Source organism: Trifolium pratense, linkage group LG6, assembly GCF_020283565.1.
Source record: "Trifolium pratense cultivar HEN17-A07 linkage group LG6, ARS_RC_1.1, whole genome shotgun sequence".
Taxonomy (NCBI): domain Eukaryota; kingdom Viridiplantae; phylum Streptophyta; class Magnoliopsida; order Fabales; family Fabaceae; genus Trifolium; species Trifolium pratense.
Window position 1 is genome coordinate 37,087,593 of NC_060064.1, and position 15,090 is coordinate 37,102,682.

The 15,090-nt window shown below is 34.4% G+C and overlaps 2 protein-coding genes across 2 annotated transcripts; both read right to left on the reverse strand.

The window, feature by feature from the left end:
- Positions 1-39: 39 nt before the first annotated feature.
- LOC123889375 (UNC93-like protein 3) lies at positions 40-4,737 on the reverse strand. Its single transcript, XM_045938676.1, has 10 exons — positions 4,226-4,737; positions 3,676-3,839; positions 2,619-2,682; positions 2,420-2,533; positions 2,268-2,312; positions 1,462-1,718; positions 1,253-1,343; positions 996-1,108; positions 775-898; positions 40-527 (listed from the first exon to the last, which is right to left on the reverse strand). Exons 1-10 carry the CDS (start codon positions 4,406-4,408, stop codon positions 339-341), a joined length of 1,344 nt encoding a protein of 447 aa, XP_045794632.1. The 5' UTR covers positions 4,409-4,737; the 3' UTR covers positions 40-338.
- A 2,491-nt stretch (positions 4,738-7,228) lies between these two features.
- On the reverse strand, positions 7,229-14,722 carry LOC123888772 (eukaryotic translation initiation factor 3 subunit A). Its single transcript, XM_045937931.1, has 14 exons — positions 14,404-14,722; positions 13,496-13,568; positions 12,924-13,405; positions 12,304-12,519; positions 11,854-12,222; positions 11,736-11,765; positions 10,193-10,420; positions 9,940-10,101; positions 9,294-9,515; positions 8,993-9,202; positions 8,708-8,914; positions 8,479-8,559; positions 8,163-8,364; positions 7,229-7,946 (listed from the first exon to the last, which is right to left on the reverse strand). Exons 2-14 carry the CDS (start codon positions 13,539-13,541, stop codon positions 7,525-7,527), a joined length of 2,877 nt encoding a protein of 958 aa, XP_045793887.1. The 5' UTR covers positions 13,542-13,568; positions 14,404-14,722; the 3' UTR covers positions 7,229-7,524.
- Between the last annotated feature and the right edge of the window lie 368 nt (positions 14,723-15,090).

Here is a 15,090-nt window from a genome sequence, read left to right on the forward strand (position 1 = left end):
CATTACTATCTATAAGTCCTAAATATTCATAACAACATCTGATCACCAAAACAATAATTAATATTAAATACAATGTACATTAAATAATTGGTGGATGAAGTATCAACCCTTAATGTTCTCATTCTGCAAGCTTAATCTCAAATTATTTGTATGTGGACAGAACTTTCATTGTGTGCACATCTTACTAACTCATACAACTCATACAGAATATTCTTCAGTAAATAACTAACAGCCACATGAACTGATAAATTATAACTGTCACATATTATACACTTGAATCAACTGAAGGAAACTGGACCATAAAACAAAGATGACGGAGTGTATAGCAAACGTTATATTCATTCACTGGTGGAAGGTGATGATGCATTCCCTACCTTGAGAGCCAACCATAGAAAACTGCAGTATGACAAGCATAGTAAAACCAACATGATAATGATAACTGCTTGGAACGAAATGTACGGGGCCAAAAAGAACACGATAGCAATTGTAGCGCTTTGCCATATCTTTAGCTGTGCAAAAGCCCCTTCCTGCACCACAAAGTAATATCGATTTGACATATGAGAACAATAAATAGCAGGGATGTCTATGATAAAATTTAAATTTGCTTCTTTGAAATCAGCTTAGATAGATGAACTAGTAAAATAACCAACAAAAAAGACGACCGCAAAAAAAGTAACAGAGAAGCAAGGTAGCATGTTAATAGGGCATAATTTGAATTTTGGAACATTATATTTTGGCTTCAGGGTTATAAAGGGGTAGATTGCATTTGTGTACCATGTCATGCTTAAATAGCATTCCTAGCAAAGCATTGAGCTGCGTCATTAGAACTCCATCACCGACACCCAATAAACCAGCCAAAAAGAGTATATATAAAGTACCGAGAAATCCGCTAGATATGCTGCATCAGTAGCACCAAAGAAAATGTAGGTGAAATGAAATTACATGGGGAAAATAATATCCATAAACGTCAGCCAAACATAAGGAATGTTGCGAACCTGAAATTTAGCAGAAGTAAGATAAGTACAACCGCCTGAGCAAAAGCTCCAAAAGAAACTATTGATGTAATGGATGTGAGACCAGAGGTGAGACGACCAGCAGCCAGAGAACACTGAAATATTTAAAGAGTTAAGATCTAAAAACAGATAAGTGAATAAAATATGAAAGAAGAAATACTTGCAACAATGATGTAATCAAGTCATTTTCAAACCACCACCCAAGGAACTACAGTTTTGCATTCCATGTCAATACTTACTATTCCATCAAAAGCTCCATATGATGCCATTGCAATACCAACACCAGAAACACCAATTGCTGGAGTTACAACATACTTGGTAAATTCCGCCCTGTTAAAAAGTATTCCATTAACAAACATTACAAAATAGACAGGAAAGAAAACATGAACTCAGAGAACCATTATTGAAAGATTGTGAGGAAGATAACTTATGATTCATATGAAATTACCATACAAATGCTTGTTGTAGACCTGAATATGCTATAAGGGGTATGATCAATAACATCTTCACATCAGACAATGCACTTGTGAGTGATTTACATAGAGACTTAAGTGACTTTGATTCACCAGCATCAGCTTCTGAATCCTTGTACCCTTCTTTACTATTACCACTCCGTTTATGCAGGAAACCCATTAGTATTGCACCAAAGGTCATAACGAAAAGGAATACCACAAACAATAAAGTTGTGCCTTTGGTACTTCCCCCCTGCAGTGTTGAGAAACAAAATCAACTCCGAAGAATATGTAAAATATTCTAAATCAAAACTTGTTGGCATAATAGCATCTGAAATGAGAATTCATTGTTGAAGGGTACAACAAAAACCCAACTCATATTTAGACTTCCTTGAAAAAGTTTGCATATTGTACAAATTAACATCTTTCCAAATATTGAACATAGTAAAGAAAATTAAAATGATAATAGGGAAAGGATAAAGTATAGTGTCAACACTGTGATCCTTTGTGGCAAACCACTACAACTGTTCTATTATATAACTAAAACAACATGGATTGTGGCAAATACTTATCACAAGTCATGTGCTTTTATAACAGATATATCAAGGCTCAACTAAATATCGACCAACATTTCAGTCAGTCATAAACTTTGGCTTTATTTTCTGTCACATGCAGTAATTTTTCAATCCTAATTGCCCACAAGAATGGGTAAACACAAAAAAATTATAACCTGATTATTAGAGCAAAAATATTATAAGAGTATAATCAAAATATGAAGACTAACAGACTAACCAACACATACCTGCCCATCACTGAGTAGAGCAAATGTAATAAGATTTCCAATAAACTGCAAAACAGGTTTAAATAAAGAATCAATTTTGAATTCCAAGGAGTTTTTTATTTAAAGAAACAGAAACGATAAAGTCACCAGTCTAGTCCAAGAAAAATGATGACCTGATGGAGTGCATACACACCCCAGAATTCCCCGTTGAAGTCACCAATTACTGCACCTTCGTGGAGATTGTTGTCTATAGCATGACTGCGTGCAGTGGAAGTTAGATATGTCCCCTGGCAGGTCAAAGCAAGATCAGTAAAGATATGGAAGACTAATGACAATATGAAGGAACTGTGGAACTTCAACATGTTTCAGTACCTGTCCAACCCATATTATAGAAGCACAAAACCCAAGATACACAGAGGCCGGAACCAATGTATACCTGCATAACAGTCACTAAATGGTCAAGCATATGCATAGTAAGTTAGTACTATTATTTAGCCGTACACATTCATATAAAGAAAAACAGTAATGATGCTCAGAAATAATAGCAGAACTATGAACGAGTATAAGCCACTATAAATGATGTCATTGATTTGGGTTATGATTTCTCTGGGACTAATACCTTAATAAGTTAAACTACAAGGGCCAGCCCTTCATGGAATATAAGTATAATTTCATTTTCATTTTGGTGAATACAAACTTCAAGGACTACTGCTCAAATAATTGAAAAAACATATGAACTTATACTCTTGTAGGGATGAAAAATGAAAATCACCAATATAAAACTGTACAGGCCGAAACACGAATTAGTAGAAACTATAAGAGCAATAACTTACACCAAACCAAAATCAAAATATCATTTATGAATCCTGGAACATAATTAGTTACAATATATATGTGAGATGCTTAGAGTTCACTTTACTCTTCATTAGGAAATTGGTCTATGCCTCCAAGTAGCTACAGCTGTCTGGTGTGTCTAAGATAAATTAAATAGTTGATTAGGGGCATACTTTGAACCAAATATGTGCCCTATAATCCTATTTAAAATTAACTAATCATATGCTACCAAAATAACTGAAATTCTGAATTTTTCTACTTTGCTGCCTATCTAAAGAGATGCTTAATGCTTTCACAAACCACTCCTTAGTAACAACTTGTTTTCCATTTATATTATACTTAAAGTTATCAATCAATAATTCACAATTGCATCTGCAATCATTGTATCTACTATCTATCTTACTGTTCAAGGAAGTGCAAAACTAAGGAAATACAAATAAAAAGTCAGAATAGGAAGCTTATATATTTTTTAATATAGAATCATGATAAATTCATCAAAATCAAACACAGTACATATTTATGTTTTGACAGAAACAGAATCATACATGAACATAAACAACAAAACAGAATAGCTTGCACTTGCACTTGCAATTACCAATTCGGCTTCAAATTTGCAGCCACATATAACCAATAACCAGATGTACCAATAATCAAAGCATTCTTGGATCCTAAAATCCGCACCACCAAAGAAGCAAACACAGAAAAAAATGTAAAAGACAAATATAGTATCCCAAGCGAAGTCGTGCCCAAATCTTCCTCCTGAAAATTCAAAAAATCACACAAATTCACAATTATTCACCACTAGCCTCCAAATTCACAATCAAATTTACTAATCCTAATAGAAATAATAGTTAGTCACAATAATTAGTTACACCAGTTAGTTACAACAAATTAGTTACACTAGTTAGTTACAAACAATTAGTTACACTAGTCAGTTAAGTTAGTTACTCATTTCCTGTATATGTGTTGTTGTATTGTATCTTTCAATAATCAACAATTCTCGCGATTAATACAAATACTTTTCTCTAATCTAATATATGAATTCTTTCAAGAATGCTAATAAATAACTTAATAGTTCAATTTCATTATTCATAAACCAAATTCAAAAAAATTAAATAACAAAACTAGTGATAGAAAAAACTAACAGTGTTAAGAGTGCTCTGTAAATTTTGAGCAGCACCATAAGCAAGAAAGATCAACAAAAACGCTAAGCTCAAAATATGAACATCTCTGGTGTGACTTTTAGGTGGTTGTTGAATTTGAATCGGTGATTCATCGGCGGTAACCAATGGCGTTTCTTCGTCGCGATGAATAGTGACGGAAGCCATTGGTTGAAGTTCTTGATCCAGTTTATGGAATTTTTTTTATAAAAAGATAGATATATAAAAATCTAACAAATTGGTTGCGTCACGACGTTGACAGAAAAATCGCCGGCACGTTAGACACAACACGACGCATAGAAGAGTTGAAAATTAGTGTTAATTGGATAATTTAGTGAACGAGGTTGCATCATAATAATAGTAATAAGATGAAGTTAAAGAAAAATTGTGGTGGTAGGTGAAGATTCTGAATCTTGTGATAAAGGATTGGAAAGTGATTGGTATCATTTCATTTCATTTGAGTTTGATTCTTCTTTCTTTTTTTTGTACGGTGTTTGTATATGGTTGACCCTTTTTCTCTGTTTCCTTTTCAAATTCCCAACTATTTATTTTTTCCTATAAAATTACACCCATCATTCCTACTATAAAAAATAAATAAATATTTTAACAATTATTAAGAAACTTGATAAATCGTAATTAATTTCTTGGATTTTATTCAAAATATAAATTAAATACTAAAGTTAAAGAACACTTGAATAAGATAATAATGGACATTTCTCATTTAATTAAAATTTCTCCCACATTCACTGTATTCAGGGTGTTTTTATCAATTTTAATTTTATCATACTCGAAGATTAATCTTTACAAGTGCATGAAAAACATATTTGAGTCATAAAAATAAAATAAAAAAGTGTCTCATATTAAAATTTATATTGTGGAAGTCTTTATTTTTTTTTAACAAAATATTGTGAAAGTTTTACATTTTCAATTTGTCTTTCATTCAATTTTAATTTTTTGGTACAATATTTTGTTCAAACTTTAAAAGGTAGAATTTTGAAGAATATAATGATTTCGCCGAGCACCTTCACTGTTTGCTTCCGGTAATGCCAATGGCGTTGTGGTTCGTCATCTAAAGTGTGAACTCAGCAAACACCAGAATTGGACAGAAGAAGTTTTATGCGCGTTAATGAACCTTTTCTTTTTTTTTCTTTTAGCGTTAATCAACCTATTTTTTGCATGTTATTGCAATTGTTTTGAAACATTTAAGTGCATGCATAAATAAATATGCAATTATACAGAAAATAGCTTAAATATGCAAAATATTAATAAAGGACAAGAGTCTCGTGGTATATTTTCGCTGACCATCGATGCCCTTATCAGTTGCCGGATGTCGAGCATGTCGGTAACCAAAGTTGCCTTCCTCTAACCGCCAGCCTCGACCTCTTCATGGATAATAGCATCAAGCTCAGTTGGCGTAGGCGGATCCCCGTGTGGCAATGGTTCAATATAAGGATGTAAAATCTTCATATACTACGTCATATAATTAAGCGACATGAACCACGAGTACATAGCACGAGTTCCAAGCATTCAGGGAATCAAAAACACAATCCATGAAATGAGCAAACCGGTTGTCTATTTGTTGTGGATTTGTGTTAACAGGAGCAAAGTGATGTGGATGCCTTAAAATGGTCTGGACATAACCAAATTGTCACATGACCGTCTTTGGGAGGTACCGGACCCTGATTTGTTCACATCTGATCCAGCCGGAGTACAAGTTAATCAACGGAAGAGAGCAAATAAGTCAATGCCCTCATAACACGCCTAATCCACATTGTATGGAAGTAACCAATCAAGAGTTTTTCGAATTGCAGCGACCCTTGTCTTTCCTTTGGTAGGGGTGCTAACTTTATTTTCGCGCATGCGGCAAGTGCTACTCATACCTAACATCCTCCTCTCTGCCAATACATTTGAAGTGGTGGTAAATCCAAGTCAATATAAAAATATAAATAAATAAATACCAAAAAAAAAATATAAATAAATATCAATGATATAGATATAAGTAAATAATTAATTTTGAAAATAATAAAAAAAAATATTTGGTTACATGTGTAACCTGCCAAATATTTGCACTTAGGGACAGTGGCTGCAGAGCTTCGTGCATAGGAATGACATATGTGTTGACCAACTCGATGTCTACAAAGTGAACGCATAAAATGTATTCACCTTCTAGGGTGCTAACTTTATTTTTCCAAAATTTCACATGAGGATGGATGCATTTTGAAGGTGGCACAACAGTCACATCTTTAACACACTCGCATACTATAATGCAAACGGTGCTCACATCCTACATTGTGAGAGGCTAGTTTGATAAATTTAGAGGGTGCTTAAGAATTTTTGGGGGCTCAAAAAGTAAATCTCTACATATTTTAAGTCATTTGATGTAAAGTACTCATCACGTCTTATTAATAATATTTTCCATATAGTCACGGCAAATTTAATCGCTTTATAAACTAAATTTATCTCTTTACAAAATCATTTTGCAAAACAAAACATAATAGCTTTTCAAGAATTTATTTTTTTAAAAGTAAGGAATCTAAGTACAGGAGCTTCGTATTTTAAAAAAGTAATTTTTATGATGGTAGTTTTGGATTTTTAAAAAAAATCTCTAAAAAAAAATCTCTATGAATCATTTTTTAAAAGCTTCAACCAACACATGACAAATTTTTGTCCTATCTAACTCAAACTTCCTCCAAATACTACTCTGAATGACTTGGTGTATATTTAAAAGCACAATGGGATAGCCAAACTCACTACAAATCCAAGCACACACATAGCACCAGTTTGGTATCATGTTGAACGCAAAAACTACACTTAAAAACTTTTCCAACATCCAATGACTCACCTGCCTCGGGCAAATCCAACATGATACGAAACATTCACTTAGCGTGTATAAGAAAAAATTGTTCTTGGCGTGCAAGTATGAGAATGGAGTGTATTTATAGAATCACTCAAGTTTTAAAAAAAATACAAGAGTTCATAAAACACGAGTAGGCTGCAAATCCTTTTTATTTTCAATAAAAACAAATTGAAAACAGGTCTGCAATAAGTAGAAAAATATGTTGGCAATACTAGCCTGACATGAAATTTTGATTACCATATCTAATCCCACTAGATCATCAATAGAACATTTTGTAGGCATGTTCTTCACCAAAACCAAGGAGTTCATAAACATTGGAAGATAATAAATGAGAACGAGTATCAAAAACAATTCGAGAGCTCAGACTGTGGAGAGTACATAGAACTCAGGCAAAAATCAGAAAAACCAGCACAATACCAGCAGAATATCAATGACGATCACGCGAAACCCTGGAAGATGACCAAGTTGTAGATGACCTACCCCCGCCAGAACCAAATGAAGAGTTGCGGTCCCACCTGTCACCATCTGGCTTGCTGCTACTGTTGCCCCAACGATCTGCTTCTGGAGGAGGAGCTCTTGTGGTATCAGCACCTCCTCGCCGGAACTTGGGAACATATTTCCCTGGAGCTGAGGATGCAGCAGCTGCAGCAGGAGCAGCACCAGACTCCAATGGACGGGCAGGAGGCTCATAAGGTCTCAGAGCAGGTTCAGTAGGTCTGCCCAACAATGCTTCCCTCTTTTCCCTCTCAGCCTTTTCTTCAATTTCTCTTTCCCTTTGCTTCTGCTTTTCAGCTATCGCATCCAATTTTGCTTGGTGTTCAAGCTGTTCCTTCTTTTTTCTCTCTGCCTCTGGAGTTCAAAAACACCACATGTCAACTAAATACAAAACGGAGTATAGTCTACCGGATTGCGTAAAAGATGGATCATTGATTCCACAATATACATTTACTAATGAAAAAAGAATAGGGATGGAATTGAAAACAAAACCATACTAAATGATTTGGAAAAAAGGAGCAAGCTTAGGCTTTTATATACATTGCAGGAAAACAAATTCATAGTGATTACCTTGACGCTTCTGAGCTTCTTCTGCCTCACGCAATTTTTGTCGTCTCTCTTCTTCAACCTGAAGAAAATACTTCAACTTCCTCATCTTTTCCCTCTCCTGTTTTCTGGATTGTAAAATCCTAGAGATGCGATCCTCCCTTTCTTTCTTAAGTCTATCAGTTTCTGCTTGGCGATGACTGACAACTTTCTCTTGATATATCTCCTGTGAAGTCAATCATGCAACAAAAGTCAGTAGTTTCATACAAGGTAAATTTAATACTACCGATATTTTCTTATATGATTTTAAGTGAGTAGCCTAAGAATTTACGGCACTAACTTTATTGCCCATCATTCGACTAAGCCTCTCCTTCTCATGGAGATCTCCAGCATGACGTTGTTTGCTCAGTTCAACCTCCATCTGCATCAAACCATGGTTTAACAGGGTTAGTACTTAGTACATGACAAACTAGTTCAAATAGAAAATTACAAAGGGAGATTCTGCTCGATTATGATATGAAAAATATGCAAAAATTCAATTACTTCCAATAGAACATGAATACACATACTTGCTGTTCACGCTCATGAAGAATCCTCTCTTCCACTAGGCGCTGTTGATATGCAGCTTCAATAAGTGGAGCAGCCTCTTCTCTCTTTGCTCTTTCCAAATGATCCATGGTTTTAGCTAATTTCTGCAGTTTCTTCTCAATATCTTGTCTCTGTTTTTGTTGTTCAATCAAACTTATCTGTAACAAGGTCTGCCTAGAAAGGTTGGCCTACAGATAGATTTTATTGTTAACATTAGCATACCAAACAAATCAAAAACTTAATTGAAAACGAAGGCTGCAACTTACCTTATCTATGGGGGGGGCCTTTTTACCCTTTAACTTAAAACGCTTTTCATGTTCCTCAAGTAAAAGCCGTGCTTCTTCCTTTTCTTTTTCCTCCATTTCCCTTTGGATCCTTTGCTTTCGCCTCAACTCAGACTCTTTTTCAAGTCGTATTTTCTCGGCTTCGTCATTAACTTTCTGCAGTCTTAACTTCTTCGACTCCTCCTCGCGTTCCTTCAAATATAAACACCAAAAGGAAAGTTTAATCATTTTAAACATTATTAAGTACCAAAGATCATATGAACATTCACTAAAAGGATTATACCATTTCAAGAAGCTGTCGTTCTTGTTCCTCTTTCCTCTTTTCAATAATTGATTTCCGAGCAAGGAGCCTCTTGTGTTCTTTGGCCACAACCTCAGACAAGGTCGGGAGCAAGGCTCCAAGTTTTGATTGTTTCCTATCAGGAGGACAAATCAATTGCCTTGCCTTATTCAATTGTTCAGCAAAACTAGCCAAGTGATCCTTCAAGCCATCAGCCTCAAGACTCTGATAGAAACCAAACAATTGCCATAATATTTGGTAAGAACTAAGAGACAGTACCATGATGCAATTAAAATGTCAGATTTGGAGTTTATGTAAACTATAAAATTTACCCACCTAAAACACGAACATATTTACTATGATATAATTAAAAAGTCGGATTGCAGTACTATGATACAAAACTTATTATAGACATTTGATATTGGTGCAAACAAACAAGTCAGTATTTCCATGTTAGGAATAGTTATTCTGAAAAACCAAGATTGATCAACAAACCGACAATATTTTCCGCAATTATGGTGCTAACCCAATTCTCTCTATTATTATGATTTCAACTACTATCCAGGATTCAAACAAACAAAAAAAAAAACTCCGTACAGCACAGCAAAGTTTAAAAAAGGCAATCGAACTATCATAAAGGAAAACATACCGTCTTACAGAAAATAACAACATTTTTCATGTGGTCGACTTTCATTGATAGAAATTTCTGCTTAACAGCATCGACAGAAATCTTTTCCACAACGGAAAAATCAAAGAAAGGGATCAACCCAGCAAGGTTATCAATCTTCATTGTTTGGTACACATTAGACACCTAGAAGAGGGAGGGAGAACAGGTTTAAATACACATCAGAAGGATCAAATAAATAATACACAACAATAAACAACAAAACGAGACAATTCACCTGTTGTAGTAACCTCAAGGTAGCTAACTTTTCAAGTGCTGGGACATACTGCGAAAATTGCACCTCTGGAACTGATGAAGCAAAGGTAAACTTACCCCCTAATTTTGAAATTTTATTTAGCAAGGGTAGTACTTTTAGTGCAAGATCCGAGGGTAGAAATTCATGTTCCAAAAGATAGTAAATGTCTTTCACTTCTTGTGAAACACAAGACATCACACCCTTTGATGCCTGCAATTTATCCAAACATTACAACTTCAAACTGAGTCTGAAGAAATTATTTATTGCAATAATATTAGCCCAGAGGTCATCCAACCACTGAAACTTCCAGTAAATAGGATCTATACTATACAGATGGGGAACGGTTACAGACAAAATGAATTAGGGCTTTGCCCTCATTTTGTAACCAAAAAAAATACAAAATAAAATTAATTATACATATGTGAAGGGAAAAAAGGAAAGCATTAACAAAATCAGTTACAGAGAACAGTTTCAATAAATAAAAATTACCTAAAGGAACAGTTTGACTAATTAAATTAAACATGATAACTATGGCAGATGTCTAGATCATCAAGGCACAACATGCATCCAAAATACACCGAGATAAAATACATTATTCAGGATTTAGAAATTAAAATAATTACAATAAAACATCAAAGCTAAATCATTTACAGAGAAAAGTTTAAATAATTAAAACATGGAGACTAAAGCAATTACATCAGTCTAGATAATGTTTAACTGATTATGATGTTTAGGAGTTGGAAATCGTTTGAATAGCAAGATTCCCATTGTGCCTGTAATAAAAAAGCCATTGGGAACTACGAAGTGCAGGGTGAACTTCCGAAAGAGCTTCAAGTGCAAGCTACAAGGGACAGTGTTCAAGAGAACATGAAGGGCAGAAGGATAATTATCAAAGAGGGAGCTGCAGTTACTCAGAGTTTGCTCCAATGGAAGGATAGGCCAAACAAAGAGTTGGCATCAGAAGATGATGCCTAGAGGACAAGCAGTGCTTGTAGAGGTTGGTATTGAATATTGATAAGGAATATGGAAGACGTATTGGGCCCTGATGTGAACAGACCCAAGGTTTGGAGAGTGTACACTAGACAATGCAAGGGAGTGAAAGGTGCTGAGCTGGCACATGGTAGGGAGAGAGCATGAGTCAGTTGGTTATATATAGTGGGGGAAAGTAGAGAGAGGAGTTTAGCTAAGCATAAATATGAGACTTTGATTAGTGTTTGGCACAACAAGTATTATCTCATTATAATCCATTTCCATCTCATACATGAAATATCAACAAGCACAATAATGACAGTATTTGAAGGTTAAAATAATTACCACACAACAAATTTACACAAACAACACTTGAAATGCAAAAATCAAATGCTGTTATTATACAATTAAGAAAGAGTAGAAATCCTAAGCATATATCAACTTGTTACTTGAAAAACCACACCTTAACAATACATAACAGTTTAGGAAAAATTAAAATGACAGTAGAAAAGGAATTAGATAGAGCTTTGTGTTTCAAATAACGAGAATATCTTACCAGTTCAGCGAGAAGTGATGACCTTGAGAGCTGGGGAGAGACAAAACAGAAACAAAAATGGTAAGATTTGCAAAACAAATATCTATACCATGAATGCAAATGAGGGAAAGTAAAATACCATTTCTCTGCTCTCAGGCTTAGTTTCAAGATTAAAGCCTATAAGATTAGCCATCCTCAAATTCCGCTCCTTTTCATGCTCTAGCTCTAAATGAGATGCACTGTAAGTGCGATCATGAGGAGGCACTGAAAGTGCAGCTAAAACAACAGATGAAGCTATTAACTGGAGATCCTTCTGACTCAGATTTTTGTTGAAACTTTTTTGTAACAAAAAGAGCTTGAACCATGCATATGCATGATATAAATGACTTGAAGATATCCAAAATATTTCAGTCAACTTAACATAGTAAACCGTCATCAAGGATGGTTTCGGAGTTTTCTTGACCATGCACATCAACCCATGTATATCTTCAACAGATCTAAAGGCTTCCTGCATTCAACAAATTGTCAGGTCTGCCAAAAAACCAATGAAACAAACTCCTTGAAAGTAAAAAGGTGAGAAGTTACCAACCTGCCACAGTTCAAGCTCAGTGGCAATTTTCAGCTGCTCAAATCTTGTATCAAGGTACAGTTGCAAGCTTTCAGGAGCAGAAAGATCAGGTCGGTCTCGTTGGTCCCGATATTTGTTAAGATTAGCCAAATGGTTTCTAATGATTTCGCAAAGTCTTCGAAACTCTGTAGTTCGTTTATACTGCTTACAAAACTGGAAAGCTCGATGGGCTGTCATCTGGGTAAGGCAATAGTTTACTATAAGTTTGACATAGAGAAGGTTTGAATCCTATTATATAGTTTTTTACAATAAAACTTACAATGATAGGAAATGAAAACGAAGAATAAGTTGATGAGCAAACAGCTAATGAAAAAGAAGAATTTGATGAGCAAACAGCTACATCAGATAACTTGAAATATAAAATTTCATACTGGAATGATGGCAAATATTAACCCACAAGACCACACACCCACACATACAAAGGTAAGACAGTTCCACTTTAAAACTAACATATTTAAAATATAAATTATCCAAAAGTTTGGTTAAAACTAACATATTTAAAATATAAATTATCCAAAAGTTTGATTAAGACGGACAACTATAAGAGTAAAACAAGAAGTAAAAAAGACTAGAAAGATTACAGCATAAAGGGCTTCCAATTTGGAGTTGTTCCGCAATATTTCAAGCACTGTTCTGTAAGTTTCCCATAGAAATTTAAACCATGGGGTAACAAGCTCCCGATCAGATCTATCCTTTCCTTTCTCACCACTGACATAGCTCAGCATCAAGTCCTCTGGCCTTTTATCTGCCTCTAAGTCATCAACATCAAGGGCTTCTTCTAATTCCTGAGCCTGGTTACGAGCTTGTTCAGCTTTCTCTGTTGACAGGTGCATGAAATGCTTAATCACCTCCTCCAGTGAACTAACATTAACTTGCTGACAAATGATTCGATATTGAATTAGCCCGTCTTTAGCAAACCGTCCTTTCCTCATGTCTACACACAGCTCTACATACTTAAACATGATCCGTTCAAGTGTTTTCTGCCATGCTCTGTATCTTTTCGAAGTAATAAGATCGTGCAGGGTCTGAAGAGCATCCTGCTTCTGCCCAACATTGATTAACTCTGTATATCAAATTTTAATTGACTCAGTTGCATCATTGTTGAGAACAAATCAAACTGAGAACACAAAAAACATAAACTAAATAATCAAACCTTCAGCCCTTTTAAGGGCATTCTCAGGCTTCAGAAATGACGTCATATTGCAAATTCAGGAAAACCAATCTCCCTGCAAAACTAAACAGTGATAATCAAAATCCGAAATTATAACAAAATTAAATTCAATACAAAAACCAACGGTTAAACACAAATTTATGTCAAAATCAAAGTTGTCTATAAAAGACAAATCTCGCAATATTAGACATTACAATAAAGCTAAACCGATGAAATTCATAAATTAAGAAATCGAACGAAATTATCTACACCTAATGTAATTAGTAATTGGCTAAGCCAGGTTAACAATAAAACTAATATACAATTCATCAGAAAAATCACGATAGCTAAAATTCATAGCAAAATTGTCTACAAAAACCGGAAAATCTCAAGATATTAGACATTACAATCAAGCTAAGCCGAATGAATTTTATCTACATGTAATGTAAATAGTGACTAACGAAGCCAGATTAACAAGAAAAGATCACGATAACTAAAATTCTCAGCAAAATTGTCTACAAAAATTGGCAAATCTCACGATACTAGACATTACACTCAAGCTAAACCAATGAAATTTATAAACTAATCAGTCAGGAGAAATTATCTATATAATGTAATTAGCGGAGTCAGAGATTAACCATTTATAATAAAACTAATACATAATTGTTCGGGAAAAAAATCACGATAACTAAATCAGATTCATTTTATCTTAATCGCGTAGCTTTAGCGCGCAATATCAGAATTGCGGTGCGGAGTGGATCTCTTATTTGAAACAATTCACCGGTGCGTTAATTTTTGCAGCGGTTACAAATCGCGATGAAATCGCATCTTCGAACGCAATACATCAAATGATAATAACGAAAATCGGGAAATGGAAGAAAAAATGAATGAAAATGAAAACATGTACGCACTTAGTGAGTGTCTCTGGTGGTCGGCTAACAACTCCGATGACGTTATCGGCCAGCTTTTGTTGTTTTCCGGTGAGTGAAGTTCAGTGCGTGTTCGTCTTTCCGAAATGGTTTCGGATACAAAAGGGCAAAGAGAAATCAGCGGCTGCTTATCGGTTTTGATTATTAGGGTTTTAACAAGTGATGGGCCTTCACAAAATGAATTGGATCGGGCTTGGTACTTTTTCTTTTCTTTTTATCCCAAATATGGATATGGATATATGGATGATGTAATTTTTTGACCAAAAATTAAATTTAGACAAATACATGTGAGGAAGCTATCATTTGATTTTCCAGGAATATCGCATTATATATGTGGTGGTTCGAATTTTGGACATTTCATTTATTCACATTTAAGCTGAATTTTTAGTCCATAAACTACTTAACCAAAAAAAATATACGGTATTACTTTCGTAGTCTCTTACCTTAATTTTGGAAGACAATTTGATTATTATTCTTTTTACGGCATTTTGGTCCTTTTTAATCTTTCATCCGTTTTTGTATATGATATTTTAGTTTTCAAGTTTATAATTTGTTTAGACATGACATATATTTATGATTAAAAACAGAAAGATATAAAAAATTATAGATTTCAAAATGCATATATGAAGTATGAACATGAAAAAAAAACTAAAATATTATGAAAAAATA